The sequence below is a fragment of the Aptenodytes forsteri genome, unplaced genomic scaffold (assembly GCF_000699145.1).
Source record: "Aptenodytes forsteri isolate BGI_AS27 unplaced genomic scaffold, ASM69914v1 Scaffold65, whole genome shotgun sequence".
NCBI classification, from domain to species: domain Eukaryota; kingdom Metazoa; phylum Chordata; class Aves; order Sphenisciformes; family Spheniscidae; genus Aptenodytes; species Aptenodytes forsteri.
In genome coordinates this window covers 7,426,996-7,446,249 of record NW_008795127.1, presented here as the reverse complement: position 1 = coordinate 7,446,249, position 19,254 = coordinate 7,426,996, and the positions used below count along the sequence as shown (strand labels likewise).

General features: G+C 38.7%; 1 protein-coding gene across 1 annotated transcript; it reads right to left on the bottom strand.

Annotated features, from left to right (window-relative positions):
- Positions 1-1,200: 1,200 nt before the first annotated feature.
- Positions 1,201-18,394, bottom strand: NMU (neuromedin U). The gene is made up of 9 exons (XM_009277450.1): positions 18,253-18,394; positions 14,753-14,811; positions 10,653-10,700; positions 10,495-10,554; positions 9,917-9,946; positions 9,760-9,810; positions 7,619-7,693; positions 2,533-2,586; positions 1,201-1,236 (listed from the first exon to the last, which is right to left on the bottom strand). Exons 1-9 carry the CDS (start codon positions 18,392-18,394, stop codon positions 1,201-1,203), a joined length of 555 nt encoding a protein of 184 aa, XP_009275725.1.
- Between the last annotated feature and the right edge of the window lie 860 nt (positions 18,395-19,254).

The window sequence follows — 19,254 nt, the reverse complement described above, 5'->3', positions numbered from 1 at the left end:
GGGAATAGAGATTATAATTTTTTTTCAGCCAATGAAACACTATTAACCTTAAGGCTTATTGAGGACTGCCAACCCCTTTTTCATCAATTTAGCTCTGTAGATCACCGGCAGAGCACTTATCTTGACTCTGCAGACTGCCTGCAGTGAAGGAAGTACAGGGATGGAGAACATCATCTTCACAAGCAAGCCACACCTTTTGTTTGGCCTGCTTGGATAAGCTGTGATTTTAAAGACTGCACAAATCACAGTTATATTCTGAAAAAATGCAATAGTCTACATTGCAAACATTCTCATCGAAACAACTCTCTAACTAAGTGCCTTTATAAGGGAAAATAAATGTACATAACTGTTGTTAGAGGCAATGTCTGTTGCATGCACACACTGACTTTTTTACAGTTGCATTACACACAGTTGTAAACATCATAACACTAGGAAACAAATAATTTTAATATGCTTTTAATATAATCAGAGTAAAGAAACATTTGAATCCTTAATGGAATCTAATTTAAGAACATTTACATTCTAGTGACATTAGTAATGAATAATTTTTGTGAGGAAAACAGTATGTCCATGTACTCAGCATTCCTGCAGCATTAGTTCTAGGTCAGGAATCTAAAATCCTGAAAAATAAGAAAAAGCTTTAGCTGTTGGTATGATATGACACTAAATACTTAAAATACGATAGAGATGTAAGATATATTAGAAAACAGAGCATTATAATATTGGCACAGGGAAACTTTTTTATATTTCTCCAAAGAATTGAATTATTTGAAATTAAATCCTGAAGTCTGTACTTAGTTTCAGTGTGAGGTTTTTTTCTGTGTAAGAACAGGGGGATTACCCCCAGGATGTCATCATGTATTTGACAGGTAGTTGAATCAGTTCTTCCTGACATACGCTTATCATCATTGTAAACTTTCCAAACTGTTTACAGATCCGGGATATTTTCCATTTCTTGTTGCCTGAAACAGCTCTGAGTTCTCAGTTCTAGGAACTGAGTACCTACAGCTTCTATTCACTTCACCTGAAGATATGTGAATTTAGCACATCTGGGAGAAGCTTGTCTGCAGAAAGCTAAGTTGACAAAACCGTTAAAGGCTTTCTGAGACTACTCCTCAACATAAATGTTGTGCCCTATTTGTATAAAAATAAACTAATTTAAATATAGATTGTGATTAAAAGCATTAAATAAATACCTCCTTAGCGAAAATCCACTGATCTCCTTCCGTTGCGTGGCTGAAAGACAAATATCCAATAAGCGCTCTATAAAACTGACTGGTTTCAGTAACAAAGCCCCACCCAACTTGGTGTGTAGAGAAATTGGGAAATTCCCCAGTTCTGTCCTGTCAGCGTAATCATCATTAAAGATAAACCTGAGACCAGTTATTGTTTAATGTATATCCACCTCTGGAGGACAATTATACAGTAAAAATTACTGTATATAGATTGAAGAATGAATTATGCCCATCTTGTATGATTTTATAAGGGGGAGAAAGCCACAAGAAGTCACTCTAAGAGACGATTATCCCTCATTCTTTTTTAATTTTCTTAAGATGTTCTTCCCAATTGTTGTTGTTATTGCATTATAAGTGTTCGTTATAATTAACAAAGAAATATATGACACTCAATGATTTTATTTTTAGACTGTGTTCTTTAACATAGGCAAAGAGTTTCTCCCTTTTCACCATAGTCATTTCAGAAATATTTTGCACTACAAAGGAACTTGATACAATGTCTACTAAAACTGATAAAAAATCTCTTGCTGAGCTTAATAAGAATTTGCTTTTCACTCTGGCATCATGAATGCATCGATGTTAATATTACCCATAGCTTTGGCCTGTCATAAGAACGCTAAAGATCCAATCCTGACACATAAGAAATATAACTATACAGACTTGTCTTCTTTTCATTAGCCACTTTCTTATTTAAATAGAAAAAAGATTAACCAAAAATCAAGAGAAAAATGTTTAAGTTTGACTTGCCATCTTTAACTTGCTCAATTTTGCAAAAATGGAGTAAAAAGGCTCTATGGCATCAAAGACGAACAGAGTACTTTCCTTCTTATGAGAATTTCTGTTTCTAGTTTCTAATCTTACTGGTCAAAACACAAGGAAAACAGGAAGGTCAGGCCCAGTATCTGTTTTGGTTCAGTATGTAAGCATGGCATTGTATTTATATCACATGCAAACGTACCATATTGAACAATGCTTTAGAAGGATTGTCCAAGATAGCATATTTTCTAGAACTTCCTCTGAGAATTATATACATAATAACCAGTGACTTATTAAGACATAGCATGGTATCATGTATATACAAACATTAAGATGTGTAAAAAACCTCCCTACTATGCCTTTATTTTAATCAAAGAAAGTGTCTGGAGCAGATCTTGAGTAGTCCTGTAAGGTGGGATGCTCTTACTGAAAAAAGTTTCCTCAGTCACAGTAATTCTCACTGTAATTCGCTGGTTTCTCTACTTTTTGGTTTGTAACACTCATCACGAAACAAAAAGAAAAAAAGTCGAACAAACCATACCCTGTAGAAAAAGTAGCCTCTACTTTGAATCCCTCCAGGTCCCTGAAGTTCTTCCTGAAAAAGAGTATTTTAAATCATATCTACTCTTGTAAATGAATCCATATAGAGAGGTTGTTTATGTACTTATTAAAAGTATTTCTTCAGTACTACTATACATGCCTTAAGGCATGCTTTATGTATATTTCTTCGTGTCAGTAACAAGAAGTTCATGTTGTCATGTAGAAATAGCAGAAAACACATGAATGAGGGCCAAATCCCACCTCAAGTTTTGACTCAGTTCAGATTGCTTTAGAATGGTACTAGTAATGATGAGCAGGCTTTGCCTTCGACTTTCCAAGTTTCATTACCTAGACACAGCCAAAGTGTCTTCATGGTAGTGGAGTCTCTACAGACAAAGTAGAGTTGGTCTTTGCACCTCACAGAAGGACAACAATGCAAAGCTTAAATATCAGAAATACTTGGGCTTCTCCCAGGAATGAGATCCCAGACTGTTCCCAGAGGTGTATCATGATCACCCTCCTCAGATTAACTCCCAAAAGACCAGTGCTTATGCCATTCTATCCTGTCCGTGCTGCACACATTGAGAAACTACTGTCTACTGATCCATATAGTAAGGGGGGGCAGGGGCAGTGAACGAACGATGAAGAAAATAGAAATTCCATTTAAATGTAACGAGTACAAAGCATGAAGTATCCAGTTGCTTTAATGAGACCTTCATGATTAGAGAACACATAAGCTTAATCACAGTATTGTCATTGCTTGTGTTAATACCAGATATACGAGCGAGGTGTCTGTCCTGCAGGTGGGGAGACAGGCCAACTGAGAAACAAAATACTTCAAATCTTGTGCTTACCAGAAGATAAAATTTAGATGGAATTTATTTAGCAATGATGGTATTTCTCAATTAAAAACTGGGGTCGTGATCTCTTGGGTAATGATCATAACCTGATCTGTCATAGAAAGGCATCACTTCATGCTCTATTCTAATGCTGTAGGAATTGTATAAAACAGGATGGCTCCCATCATTTCCAAACACAGGAGCAGCTTCAATGCAGGGAAGCTTTCAAAGGAAGTAGGGTTTAAACTACACGTCATTTTTGAGTCTTGCTTTTAATTTTGATTTCAGTTCATCAGGTATACCATTATACCCAGTTTCTTTGCTGTACGTAAAACACCTGGATGAATTTTATTTATATTGTCCACATCATTCTAGTATTACCTGGTTTGAAATACCCATCTCGGATCTATAATCCATTCAATACTATAGGGTTTTATATTTAAAAAGGCTAAAAATTTATCTGTTAATGGAGTCTTGTACATTGCCATTGGAATGTCTTATGATCTTTATATTTAATTATTTTTCTACTTTTTCTATTCAATACGTGAACAAAAATAAAAACAGAAATGAAATAGGCAGCTGTTGCAAGTTAAGGAAATTGATCTAGAACATAAAAGGAATCAAGACTACAATTACCAATATGGAATTGTGATTTATTTTAAGGACTTTTAACATGTTAATATGTCATTCTCTACTTACAGCCAGACACCTCTTAAAGACGACTATGTAGTTTCCTTGTCTGATTTCATGTCAGAAGGTTGGTATCAGAAAACAACTGAAGCTAAAAATCTGTCTTCACTGTAACCCTTGCCTTCTAAACTTCCAAGGGTTTGGAGATGTTAAAAAATAACTAATACATGCATGTACATTCACAAACCTGCATGTATATATGTATACAGAAACATACGTATTCATGAAGAAGTATGTTTATTTAGAGTTTAATGCCTGCCCTCTAAAAGTTATCTTGTTCAATCTCTTAGGTTGACTTGCCAACAAAGTGCTCTTGCTTCTTCTTAGATCATATTCTATCAGCCAAGATGGAGCTCAAGAGGAATCAAATTCATGACAAAATCTGGTGTCAGTCCAAACTGGGAAGAAAGAATAAATTTAATAATGCATGTTTCCTCCTTCACCCATCCACCTTTTCTATTCCTTGTCTGGTCGGGGAGAGAGGTGGGTGTGTTTATGTACAGCAGGTTCTGGTTTTCTTTCCAGTATTAGGAAAAAAAAAAATAGCAACAAGCTAACCCTTCCTGAAGCACATTCTCTGACACCAGAGTCAGTCCAACCAAAAGTGGGTAGCCCACAGGAACATGGGGGCTTCCTGCTCCATGGGGGATCGGAGTTCCTCTGCACATCTTAGGCAGGGTTGCTCTGATCCTCTACTGGCTTTAAAGTTTGCCTATGCCATTTCCCCATCAGCCCATCTGCTAGAGTCTCTTGGAAAGACAGATTTATAGCTTTCTTACATTCAGGGAATAATTGCACTGCTTTTATTACTGATGGCAGATTAGTTAAGTATTTTCTTAATTTTCTTATAAACTGGTATGGCCCTCAGCAATAACATTTAGAGAGGATTTTAAACTCTTATACTAAAATACACTGAAATCTGCCATATAAACAAATATGATAAGCGTAATATGGATGAATTTCAAAGACTTAGTATGACATTAAAATAAATAAGGTGCATGCAAAAATACCGAAACCAAAAGAGTCTGCAAAGGAAATTGATTCCAGAAGATGCTAGCACTCTGTAGATGTCTGGTGTTTATACACTGTACAGGAGTAAGTAACACCTTTAACAGGGTGACTGGTATTCACAGCAGGAATTGAGAACAGGAAATCAAAAAAGTTGCTTTCTATAAAATGCAATTCAATTTAGAGCTGTTTTCATTGTTTCCTTAGATTTATACGAATATTTTAAAATGGCTATAGTCTGTATGTGTTGGCCACATCATTACTTCATAACGGATAACATCATGATTGCAAATTAAAGACTACTGCTTATCACAGTGCGGAATGGTTGGAATTCTAACTGTTGCTATTTCCATGTAACACCAGTTAAGAGTACAATAATACAAATAATAGGAGACAGATCTTTTAAAAATTAGCCAATTGAAAAGATGACTAAAGAAACACATAATACTCATCATCATTCACTCATTTCTACTTTAAAAATCTGATGAAAATAAGGTACCTTACAAAAAGAAGCTTGATAGAACTTTGTGGCAAAAGGCAAACATTTTATCAGCCTGCTCTGGGCTCATTCCCAAACACTATAGCATTTTTTTGTCTGTTTTTTTTAATTTCCTTTTGAAGAAATATTTCCAAGCACTATGCTAAAAAAAAAAAAAAAAAAAGGTCTTTTTATATCAGTATACTTTTACGCTTTATATCAGATAGCTAGTATTTTTAATTTTTTTCCTAAGGATTTGTAGAGTATGGATTTTGATGTTTCTTTGATGTAAAAAATAAGTCTTTAAATTGTTTGTCACATGATGGCTTGACAGCTCTTAAACAGAAACAATTTATTAAATTTCATTTGTGAGTTGTTGTAAGTATAGTGACTCTAAATATATATATAAAGACACATGATCTGACTGATATGCTCTGTAGAGTTTGGTATTATTATTACTTGGAAAAATATCCTTATAATTTCTTTTTTGAGCCCACTATAAATAAAGCTGCCATGAACAGGCTGAAATATGTTGGAATATGCCAAACATGCTACAAATTTTAGGTTACTGTCTGTTAATTAACGTATTCTATATCTATTAATTATGCCATCAATGGAAGTAAATTCAAGATATTAAAGTATTCTAGCAAAAGGACTTTATTGGATTTAAAAGGCAGTTTGTTTTCACTTACAGCAATTTTGTGTTCTTGCATTTATGCTTTCCTTCCCATTCTTTGTCTTAGTTGACACGTATGTTCATTTAAAAGCACAAAGAGCAATTCCAAGAATATTCTTTGCTAGTATATAGGTCCGATAGCATAAATACAGTTCACGTCAATGTCATCACAGAAGGTAAATTTTACCCTGTATTTTCCTTTCAGATGTGTAGTGGGTTAAAATTTTCATAACAATTTTAGTCCATGAGAAGATGTACTAACTCTTTAAGTTCTTATATGTGGCCAGGTTCTGCCTTTGGATAAGAAAAATGTGATTCAGGGCATATTGTTGGGATTATGCAGTGATCTGAAGAGAGGGTAGATAGTATTACCAACCACAACCATGACTCGATGAAAGCTGACATACGTAATCATAGGATTAAGAGTTCATTGAAAATTTGGGAGTTAACAACACAGCCTTTATCTGGATTAATAAAGGAAAAGTCTTCCTTATGGGGATGCTACTATCTGAGTTTTAAGTGTCACATTCATACGCCTAATTTAACTTGTGTATCAGTGAATATAAGGCGTCATATCAATGACACTGAGGAATAACCAAGCTGAAGTCAATGTAAAACAGGAAGAATCTTAGATTTTGGTATACTTTATTATACAGGAATCTTCGGTAATCTTATAGAGGAAGATTCTTATATATCAGACTGCATTTTTCTCTTCTCTCCGTAGCTCCATTAAAGGGATGGACATTTCTATCCATCTGCTTTTTGATTTTTGAATTTTATTTGCAGAAAATATACCCATTTTTTTTGATATTTTGGAAAAAATGGAGCTATTTCTTTCTATGTGAAACTTCTGTTCCAAAACACACTATTTTTCTATGGAAAATTAATTCCACAGAGAACTTTCTTATCTGCACTTCAAGTTAAACAGTAAATTGCCTATAAATTACTTAGAAATTTTTAGTGCCATAAGTCATAAATAATATATGTTTAAGGAGTAGATATGGCTTGAATTCCAAATGGGGGAATAAAAAACTCTCCCTAGAAAATATAACTCAACTGAAATATAACAGTACTGACAAAATTTAAAGTACTTATCTTTCTATAAAAGAACTAACAGATCCATTTTGATACATAGGCTTTGTGTACTACCGCTGTTCTGTGTTAGGCATATATTACTTCAGTGTTTTTTGGTTTTAAATGTTAAATATCAGCAGGATTGTTTTTCACTAATTTAAGAATATAAAACCCTCACATTTCTGATGAAAATACACTAGTGTGATAGTAAATCTTGAAAATAAAAATGTTATGAGCAGAAAGGTCTACAAGGACATTTTTAGAAGAGCTAATGAATCACAAAGTGTAAGAATGCAAGCATGCAGAGTTTAAGATTACATACGTCCGCTTTGTATCTCTTCAGTCTTCTCTCATTAAGCTGGGGAACAAGTTGCAGCAAGGGATGCAGGACAGACGACTGAGAGGACATGAACACAGACACATGAGCAACAATGAAATTCGGATCTTATGATGCAAAAAAAGTCTCTTCCCACAGTATTGACTTATGGACCAAACATGCAGCAGAAAAGGACTGAAGATGTTAATTGAGAAACTTATTTTTTTAACGTTCTGACTTGACAACAAACAGGTACCAACATTTAAATTTACACTATGAATGTGACTCACAGAGCGATGGAGGGAAAAGCTATGCGTCCTCACCTTTACTCATTGAAAGTTCAGAACTGTTTACAGACTTCTTGCCCAGGCAGTTGCAATTATTCAGACTTTGATCAGCCTCTGTGAGTGGTACAGAGAATATTTCCATATGGTACTCCTACTAGCATTTCTACGATTATCTGCTACGGAAGTTAGCAGCTTCAATCTCCGTTGTACTGAGAAGTTTATTTTACTTCAAAATGACTTAAATCCCAGCAAGAAATTTTTTTTTTTTTTCCTAGAAAAAAGCAGTGTGCAGGAGGGATCCATTCTCAAGTAAAATTTGTAACCATGACACTGGTCATTCTACCTAAAAGACAAGCTCCAATCGTGAAATTCCTTGTGTTCAACAAGACTTCATGCTTGCAGACAGCCTGGTTAAGCACAGTGGCATTGTGTGCAGCGTAAGTGCCCCCTAGCAAAACACAACCACGTGGGCTCGTGGAGAGAGGTCCACAGTGAGAAGCAAAGTAGAAAAAACTATGTTCCATCAACCAATTTAAACCTTCAACTCAGGTAAACATAATTTAAAAAATAATGTATTTTCAATACAATACTTCTTAGGAAAGTAATACAACAAAGAGAATTATAACATATGGAACTACTAGAGTTACCAAAGTGTTAATGTACTTAATCGGTAAAATGAACTTGCCTACTTGCAGCCAATTTTGCACTGTCTGCCTAAGGTAGGCAATGTGGCATCATAATAGCTAAAAAAAATAAGAGGTCTGACGTGTAACGGAGGAGTCAAAGGGCATCCCAGCTGGCCACTTGGGCTGTCTTGCAGTCAGTGGAGAGAGGTTAATAAAGCCAAAGAATGATGGATCTCACCTAAGTTAGTATCTCTGAGAACTGGGCTAGAAAATAGTCGCCTGAACAGCCAAACCAGAAGAAGTGAGAAAGCAGTAATCTCTGGGGGCAGGCAGGGGCAAAGGTATTCAGGATGGGGACGAAGGGGGATGCAGTAACATCTTCAGCAGGAGCAGCAGAAGAAATAGCTCATTTCACTGTGCCCTGATTACCATTAAAACCTCCAGAGCAGCTCTGTCATGAAAACACTGACCCCGATATCATCAATATCACTTTCTAGGAAATATACCACATATTTCTGAAGAAATGTAAAGAACAAGGCAAAAATGGATATTAACATATAAGAATGATTGTTAAGAAATGAGAAAAAATGAATGTTTAATTTTCTTAAAATCCTATCATGCAGAGAAAAAGAACACATAGATGCACAGAAATAACAGATTATGTTTGCACTTTAAAAGCAAGAATGGATAACACATAGTTTGGCTTTTGTTGTTGGCTTATGAGAATATTTTTATAGCAACAATACTAGGCTATTTTTAAAATCATATTTTTCATTTAAATCATAATCCAAAATCTGAGTGAGACTTAAATACTATTTTGCCTGATACATATTTGTGACATGCACAAATACATACAATTTAATTAATAACTAATAAAAATTAATTAAGAGTTCTTGATATTTATGGTCATGTTCTCAGCTTCTATAAATCCACATTGTTTCACTGCATATGTTATGTTCCAGTACCAGAAACAAGCATTTAATCTTATTCTTAAATGTTGTAACTACCAGATTAAGAAGCAGTTGGGATTCTATGAGTGTTTGCTTGGTTTTTTGCACACTTGGACAGTATTGATGATCCTCTCCCATGTTACTAAACACATTCTATATCTTAAACACGAAACTGCCAGTTCTGAGCTTGCTGTACAGTTGGAGAGACTACTGCAAAAAGGAACATTACCTTGTTTTTACGTACAAGCCCACATGTACTCACAAGGAGGTGCTATGCCACTTACCATGATGTCTGAGTTGCCCGAGTCATGAGTCTTAGAATAATGAAATAAGAACTGTTCAAAAAAATTAAAAGTGGGGTTTTACTACAAAACAGGGCAAGGGTGTTATGATTTTCTTGACAATTTTAGTGTGATCATAAAACATACGTAGAAATCTTACCCTTTTAGTGTTGTCTTTTTCATCTAAACCCTGTAAGAATAATAATCAGTAGAGAAGCTTTTATTTGTTAAAAAAAAAAAAAAAACAAAACCAAACAATGGGCAATTTTGATTACATTATAAACTTTTCAGTACTGGATTGGAATATCGTCCTTCCTTGACAGATATATTACATGTCTTTGCTTATCAAAGTAACTACTCTTTTCAAACTCTGTAGAGAGCATTGATTACTCACCACTAGAAGAGTAGATGGGTTTAGCGGATGCTCCTTTGTATAACCCTAGACTCTCATAAGTAAATTTCTTTCTCCGTTAAGAGCTCAACGTTTTTCTAATCTAGAGCAATGAAAACACCTGAAACCTTGTATCCAACCTGGAGATTACTTTCCAAACACTGGAGTCTCCCTGTTGTCTTTAACAGGTGTTGGGTTAGGAGACATACCATTTCAGAGTAAGAACTGATAGTATTACTTCCAGCACTGAGTGACACTTCAGATACTGGGTCCTCAGAGTTCGTTGTAGACACTGGCACACAGAGATCAGGCTTCAGAAATGCTAAGTAGTCTTTTGTGTGTGTTACCTGTGGTTTCTGGAGAAATCCCATGACCAGAAAACAAAGTTCTTCCAGCACACTGGACGCCTAATGCAAAGAAAACATGAACTCAGATATCACACTTCCAATCCTACTGCATATAATGAATAGTATCAAAATAATAAAGTAACCTCTATCTGACTCACCTGAGGTTGAGAATCTGTGGACAGGTAGGCAGAACACGCATCATCTATCTGTAAAAGTTCACACAGTCCTTTTTTAAGAAGCAGATTAATAAAAACAAGTGAAATACGTATATTTTCAAAACCAGTTCAGTGCAGCCAAAGGTATGGCAAGCTTGCCCACCATAAGGAATTCTTATAGGTACATTTATGAAATCTTTTGTATTCAAGGGGGAAAAAAGCCCTTAACCAAATAAACAAATTTATACTTGTTTGATCACAATGAACACATACATATCTGGGTCCTTTATTCTCTTACTCCACTCACGTCCCTCCTATTTGTAACCTTCTCAGACTAAGTCATATTCTAAATTATGTTTTTAAGCATCTGGGGTACGAACTATGAACTTAACATCTCTTCTGTGATATCTTTGGATTATACAAAACTGCAAAGAAAATGATAAAACTAAAGCAAGTGATTCAAAGAGCAGTCCTCAAACACCACTCTTCCAGTTGGATTCCAGCATCCCTGCAGGTGTATGACACACGCATCTCTTGAGCGATTATGATATGTGCTAGCATGTCTTATGCATGCCAGTCAATTTGTGTGAGTCACCAAGCAGCCAATACCCAAGGTTTGCACTGATTTCTTTGGCAAATGAGGAGCCTTACAAGGTTTTGTTTAAAGGAGGTCGTTCCCAAATCACAATGCTAGTAAGAGATATATTCAATATATTTCAAGGGATCTAAACTCAAAGAGCACTGTGGAAGAAGTCATTGCTGTTGAACTTAGACATGTCAGCACAGAATGGAATGTTACACACATAGATACAAGGTTTGCACTGATTTCTTTGGCAAATGAGGAGCCTTACAAGGTTTTGTTTAAAGGAGGTCGTTCCCAAATCACAATGCTAGTAAGAGATATATTCAATATATTTCAAGGGATCTAAACTCAAAGAGCACTGTGGAAGAAGTCATTGCTGTTGAACTTAGACATGTCAGCACAGAATGGAACGTTACACACATAGATACAAAACAAAAAAACAAAACAAAACAAAATCCACAAACCAAACCAAGAAACCCCAGCCCCCACCAGCCTTTTCATCTGGCTCAAAACAAATGTCCATTTAGCTCTGCATCTTGTCTCCAAAAATGGCCATACATTGGCACCCAGGGAAGAGCCTAAGAAAAGACCAGTGGTCTAGTAAAACCCATGCTCTCCAACCACAGTGGATTTCTGTGCTGTGAATTTGACTAATCTCTCTCTGAACCATTGTAAACTTTTAGCATCCACCATGTCCTGTGGTAAGAGTGTCCTAAACACTGTGTGAAATACCGCTTCTGTCTGTCTTGATCAGTCTTTTCAAAGCTAGCTTCATTCAGTGCTATCATGATCTTGTCTTGGAAGAAGTAATGAATAACGATATAATGAGTAATGATTCCTACCCATTGTCTCCCTTCTGTTCATGACCTTGTGTAGACAATTAGTCACATCCTCTTTCTGTTGTCTTTTTTCCAAGATCAAAGAATCCCATACTACTGAATCATTTTTAGTGGAGTTATTAATCGGGGAGGGAGAAGAAATGGAATAAAGAACATTTGAATTCATGGAAATAGTATTATCAGTGCTGAAAGCTCGAAGTATTCTGTAAGGCAAAGAAAAAAAACTCCAGTACTCCAACTGAAGCTGCACGGTTTAATAATAATGGGAAAAAAAAAAGAGGCTTAACTTTTCATTATATAACTTTAAAATTGTATCAATAGCAACCTGCATTGGTATGCACCATTTCTTCCATTGAATATTTAATACTGTTTATCTAGATGCCAAAAAGCTTTGCCAATCATCTCGTTCATAGACTGCATAAAAAATGTGGGGTTGTTTTTTTTTTTTAAAATAAAGAGTAGGCAATACAATGGGTCTTACAACTTTATTATAGGTAAAAAGCCCTAAACAGCACTCTTCAGCAATGAAAACACTAAATGAAAAAAAGCAATAAACAAATAACGCATATCTGAGTACTTTGAGACAAGAGATGATTCATTTCTCTAGAGGCAATCTACAAGAAAACATTAGCAGAGACAGTGGGAAAGCTAATATCTTACAGAATCCTCCTTTCAAATAGTTTTTGTTGGTAACACATTCTCCCTGTTCTCTTTTCCCTTCATCTTGCATTTGTTTGTCTCTGGGTGTATTAGTTCAGCTTCACTACTTTCAGAGTAAGAAAGCGTAGAGGGATAAATCAGCAGCGAAGGAGATAAACTAAGCTGAAGTAATTTTGGAAGCCTATGTTAAATATTTGCTGTTTCTTCTTGTTGAGGGATTTTGTTGTTGTTGTTTATTGGTTTATTTGCTTGTTTTGTAGTTGGAGGCGACTATTAAAGAACTACCATAATTCAGTAGCGGGACAAGCCAGACACTGCTTTGTGTTCAACACAATGCAAGGCAAGGTCTCTCTCAGCTAAAACCTGCATGGACAAAGCAAGGGCTGTGGAAAAGCCACAGTTTCTGTTAATTCCTTTTTAAAAAATAAAAATGTAATAGTTTCTATCATCCTTGAAGCATCTTCTCAGTAATTTTCTCTCCTATCCAGAAGTGTGGCCTGAGGGTGGGAGCTTGTGAGTTGTTTGGGGTTGGTTAAATAACATAAAGAAACAAAAGGATGTGAGTGCCAAGTAAAGGAACACAATACTTAGTTACAAAGTTCCCATATTTATAAACTCAAAGTCATTCCTGGAAAATACTAGGTTCATTTAGAGGCAGGGCTTCTCCTGAACCATCTGCTAACAAAGCAACAAACAGGGAAGAACTGATTCTTTTCACTCCAAGAAACGCTGGTGAACTAGTATGATTCTGTGATCAGATTGATTTAGGGTATATACCTAGGCATCTAACTCTCTTTCCTTAGACCCTCTCCAGTCCTGCATTATTCTTGCTACACTAGTAAGTTTTATATTGCTTATATTATGTAATTTTACACATAGAATTTAGTATCTTATGCATACTTTTTTGCTCGCTGAAATCAACAGGATCTTTGCCTTTGCCTCCAGTTGCTGTAGGAAAAATCCAGTGTTACAAACAGCAAATCTTAGCAATAAATGCAAAAATGTAGAAAATAGCATTTTTCAATCCAGCATGTGAATAACTCATTTTCATGAGCTCCTTAAAGCTATCAGGACCTTACTTCCCAAGAGACCACTTTTTCCCCAGGAGATAAATATCACCAGGGCTTGTTCAAGTGCCACTCTAGAAACATGTTTGAGTCAACACTTCCAAAATTAACTAAGGGGAGCTGACAGTAAGGGAAGTGTCTCCTTGTAATGGCCTCAATAGGAAGAAATTTATTCTCTGCATCTGTACCCCTGGTGAGTCACTTGCTTTCTAATGTTATCAGAAGCTACAAAATTAAATGTCAACAGAATACTTGAAGGTTACAGCAATGCCAGGGCATGTGAGTTGCAGGCTAAACCCTCTCTGCGTGTTATGCGTTGCCGCTCCATCTGTTCCAAAAGGGCAGGGAAGAGCCCGTGTTAACACACGTGTCACATCCTAGAGCCAAAACAAATGTTCATTTCAAAGATGAGAGTGGAAGTTGTGATAGCGGTCAGTTCCAAAATGTTAGAAGGGCTAATTGACACAGTACATTTACCTAGTAAATTGAGAGGCTAGGATAGGATTAAATACAGTGTCCCAGCCCTTTGTGCAGAACAGAAGAAGCAAGAGGTAAGATTGGATGAATTGAAACAATTACTGCATATCGTGTACAGACTATAAAAATACCAGATGGGACACTGTGTTGCTTCCAGAGACAGTGACTGCCTGGTCACTGACAGTTAAATGACAACTTATCAAACATAGCTCTCCATTGAGCCAAGACAGTCTTTTCCTGGAACGACATCTCAACACCCAGCCTCAACATCCTCCTGGAGCAACTGCTCAGAAAATCGGGAAAATAAGATGTTTCACCTCTTTGCTGATGTCAGAATAGGAGATGTACAGGAAAAGCAGGACTGGAAGAAGAAGCACCAAACTCCGTGCAAGAGAAATACTGGAGAGTGAGGTGTGACTTCTGATGGGCACAGAAGAAATGGAGTGTATCATACGGCAGCGTGCAGATGATGCTTACCTCTTTCCACAGCTGCAAATCCTGATCTGCCTTGAGTGCTTGAGATGGCATTGGTGCACCTGGAAGCACAAACCATGCTTAGCAATGCCGTACCGCAAAGGTCATTTTTATAAGTAACCCATGTCAGTGATTTAAATAAAAACTCTGAACACAATATGATACCTAGCACACTTAGCCTTGTCCAGTCGTTTCTGCCTGCTATATGTCAGCAACACAGCAGGAGGCTTCTTCACAAGTTCACAGCAGATACTGATGCCCACATCTCTTAGTAATAAACAGTGTGGAAGTTACTCAGCTTTCACCAGAGGTCAGGCTAGCATTAGACCGTTCTCAGCGATTAAGTAGCAGGCAAGAAAATTTGCATGGCAGCTCTTGAATGCTAAGACTTGCTCAGAAAAACACATTCCAGCACCTACAACTTCGAGCTTTCTGAGAACTCAGCCTGCCTCCAGCGCACACATCGCAAGTTGAGAATCTGGATCCTACCTCTTGCTTTGTTGTATGTTACAGTTAAACAATTAAACATGTGCTATGATAATGTATGCTTGCATATGAATAATACCCGTGACATGAACGTGGCATTTTTGAGGTGATAGACAGTACGTGTATAACTGGCTTTGTTTCCTCTGTCTGGCATATGTGATGTGGAAAAGCTCCGTCCCTTAGAAGATTGAACGTGTTATTAATTGCATAATGCTGCAGTGATGCTGTGCTTGGCTTGGGGGCAGCTCCTTTCTCCATCTCTGCCCACCCAGGCTACAAACCTGGAATTCACTGTCTCTGGGTCCCTCCTGACCCAGCACCCAGAATATCCACCTTTCCATACCGTTATTTTATCTGGCAGTATATTTCTAATAATAATGTATTAGCAGAGTCTCTGTAAATAATAGAAATGAGCATCACTGAACTGTGAGTACACTAGAGACCACGCAAGCATATCGATGTGGGGATGGGTGGTGAGGGTGGTGCTTTATCTGTACAGTCCTAGCACTGCAGGAAACCCTGCGAAGTCATCTAATTTATCCCCCTGCCCAAAGCTGCTGCCCATGAGCCATGCCTGACCAGTTTATACACTGTTCTTAAAGATCTCAGATTAATAGAGATTTTATAACCTCCCAAACAGTCTGTAATTACCTGTGGTCACTTTTTTTTCCAAATAATTGAATGAAATTAAACAAAAAAAGAGGTGAAGGTAGACTTAGCTAGAACAGCCAGGTGAGCAGGGTATGAATGCCCATCATCTCCATTTGTTTTACATGTACCACGAATAACACTGTTCTTAAAGATCTCAGATTAATAGAGATTTTATAACCTCCCAAACAGTCTGTAATTACCTGTGGTCACTTTTTTTTCCAAATAATTGAATGAAATTAAACAAAAAAAGAGGTGAAGGTAGACTTAGCTAGAACAGCCAGGTGAGCAGGGTATGAATGCCCATCATCTCCATTTGTTTTACACGTACCACGAATAACAATAATTACAACAGTAGTTAGTTCCAGGCATTAAAGGGTGGATTTCAAAACCACATTTTGGTACTGGCACAGACTTAAGGTGACTAATTATTCTGGATGCTTGTTTTCCCCAAAAAAGGATTAGAGGGGCTCTTAGTTTCACACTATGTAGAAGTGGGATATTTTTGAAATCTCCGAGATGTTCACAGAACAAGAAAACTGCTTTCCAATGAAAAATTTGCTTTTTTGGATGTTCATTTTAGTTCAAGGAAAAACACCAAATAAATTAAAGGTGCTACAATTCTCTAACTTTGTTTTCTATTCTTAAATTAGTATATTCAAATTGGAGCATTGCCTGGGACTGGTAACCTGGTTGTCAAGGGTGGAACTGGGTAACACTTCAAATTAACACACCTTCCCCATTAAACCCTTGCCTGCCTGTCTCCAAACACTGCTTCTGCCATTGTTTGGTTCCCAAGGCTTTCCAAGGGGAGATGAAAAAATCAATTAGCCTGTAAAGCTTAGGGAAGCAGGCAAGAAAGCCAGAATACCACAGCTTGCTTCCCCCCCCACCCCCCCCCCGAGCATAAACTTTTGGACAGAGGAGATGCGATTATTTCACTAGCTCATAAGTTTCCTTAGCCCTTCTCCACTTATTCACAGAACTCTTATCTCATGTGCAGTCCCATCTGTTTTGTGCTCACACCTGGGACTACGTGCCCCCCAATGCCGAGCGGTGTCCCTCCATCACCCCATCCAGAACAGTGCTGCAGCCCTTAAGGACTTCAATCATTTACACACAACGGCACACATGGGGGAACAGTAAGTTATCTTGTAATATACACAAAATACCCAGGGAGGGGGGGAAAGAGTGCTATTAAGGAAAGCAATCCTGTTCAAAAGGAACATATAGGAGGAAATCCTCCTACAAAATTGACAGTCCATGATATATTTGTTCTCTTATCCTTCAATTCTGCCAACTTCTAAAAACTCAACTTCTTCCAAGGCAAGAGAATGCCGGATGCACAATTTCTGTCGCTGTTCACTTCTTAAATCTTCTCTTCCCTCCACTGCTCTCCCTACACAAGCTCCTGGCAATCATTTCTGTAAGAACAATGATGAAATACTGTGTGCCATTGCCCTTCCTTGCCCTCCTTTTCCTTCCCTCCCCTCTTCCACTTCTCCAGAATTTACTTTTCACTGAATATTCAGTATACTGTACTTAGATTTCTTTGATTCTTGTTATTAAAAACCCACAACAAATCAGAACAAAAACTCCTGATGAAAGTAACTCACACACATATAATACAAACAAAACAGAACTATTCCTTGCACAGCTACTTATTTTGTAATGTTGCTTCACAAAGTATAAGTAGTTAATCTATCTGGAGTGGGAAAACAGCATAGAAAATAGAGTGTTTTGTTAAAAAGCCCATTAGCTGTGTTCATTTCACAAGCACTTCCTGCTACAAAAATAGCAACTTTCAGGTGTAAGGCAACATTTCAAATTAAATCAAGGTAATCAAGCTCTATGCCTAAAGCAGCTCAGCAGCTCTATCCTTTCCCACTTAACCCCACCCCCAGGGATTCCTCGTGCAATAAATATTGCTTCAGGCTGGGCTAAGTGACTTCCAGAGGGTCCTAAATTTTCCTACAATTCCACTATTCATCTCGTTTCTCTTTTCTTAGCTTTTAAATCAGTGTAAATTATATTTAAAATTAAATCGGTTTTAACAAAAGCCACTTCCCCAAGTTGCTGGAGCGTAGGTTTGCCAGGATAGGGCAATCCTGCCGGGATACACGAGGAAGCCCCCCAAAACCAACCCCTGAAACCGTGCCCAGCAGCTGCAGCCTCTTGCGCATCTCTGCACCTCTCCCAGCCCCGCACCCGGTCCCAGCCCAGCTCGGCGGCGAGGCAGCGGCACGCAGGCAGCGGCTCTCTTCGCAGCCCCCTCGCAAGGCTGGCAGGCTGCTGGGGTCACCTCCCCCCCCTCAAAATATTGCAGGGCTGGCAGTGCAGGAAGGGGTTGCGAGGGGGATGCTCCTCACCTTTGCAGGCAGGCATCGAGGAGGCGAGGAGGAGGAGGAGCAGCAGCAGCGGGAACCCCGGCAGCGCCGCGCCGTCCCCTGCCTTCGTCAGGCAGCGCTGGGGGGTGGCTGCGGGCGGCTGCTGGTGGCAGAGGTTTCCCATGCCCGCGGTGTCCCCTGAGCTGCCTCCCTGCCAGCCGCTCTTCTGGGCATGCCCCCGCTCCCCGCCCAAACTTTTTAAATCTCCCTGACACGTGGACGAGCATCAGCCTGACTCGGGGAGGGCGCGTCAGCCGCCCTGCCCTGCCCGCCCTGCCCCGTTCCCCGCCGCCCGCCACCTCCCCCGCCGGGCAGCTGGTGACAGCCCCGCTCCCACCCCGGGGGGCAGACCCCCGTGTTACCCTTGCTGGGGCGGTGGGGCCCCCTGCTTGGCAGCGAGGCGAGGGGCTGGGCAGGCTCCAGGCCCTTTATTAAACCACCTTTTTGAGAAAAATCCATGTTTTGAAAAACACATGTAAAACACCCTGAGCCCCAGTAGCAGCCGTGATGGCTGGCGCAAAAGGTGCTGCTTGTCCCTTGCCGTGCGCGGCGGTTCAGAGTGATGACATGGGGGTGGCGAAGGGGAGCGTTCAGACACTGTCCGATACCAGTGAGGAGGGGAGAAGAGGCACGATTTAAAATGGGGAAATCTCACGCAGATTTGCCCCCAACTAGCTGAACCTGGGAGTTAAAACTCATTGAGCTTGCATGTGGGAGAGACCGTCAGTGGCTGGGACGTGGGAATCTGAGGATATGCACCCATCTGCCCCGGGACCTGCCGATCGCTGGGTTTTTCTGGAGGGCCCCCCGCTGCAGGGGTGTGACCGATTCCTGACTTTACCCACACCTTAGATACACACATACACAGTGCCACACCATGAAACAGAACTCGGTAATATGGTGATACTTGGGGCTTAAAATCCTAATACAGTGCTTAGCAAGGCATTTTACTTAAGCTGCAGCTGCAGACCTTGTTCCCAGTTG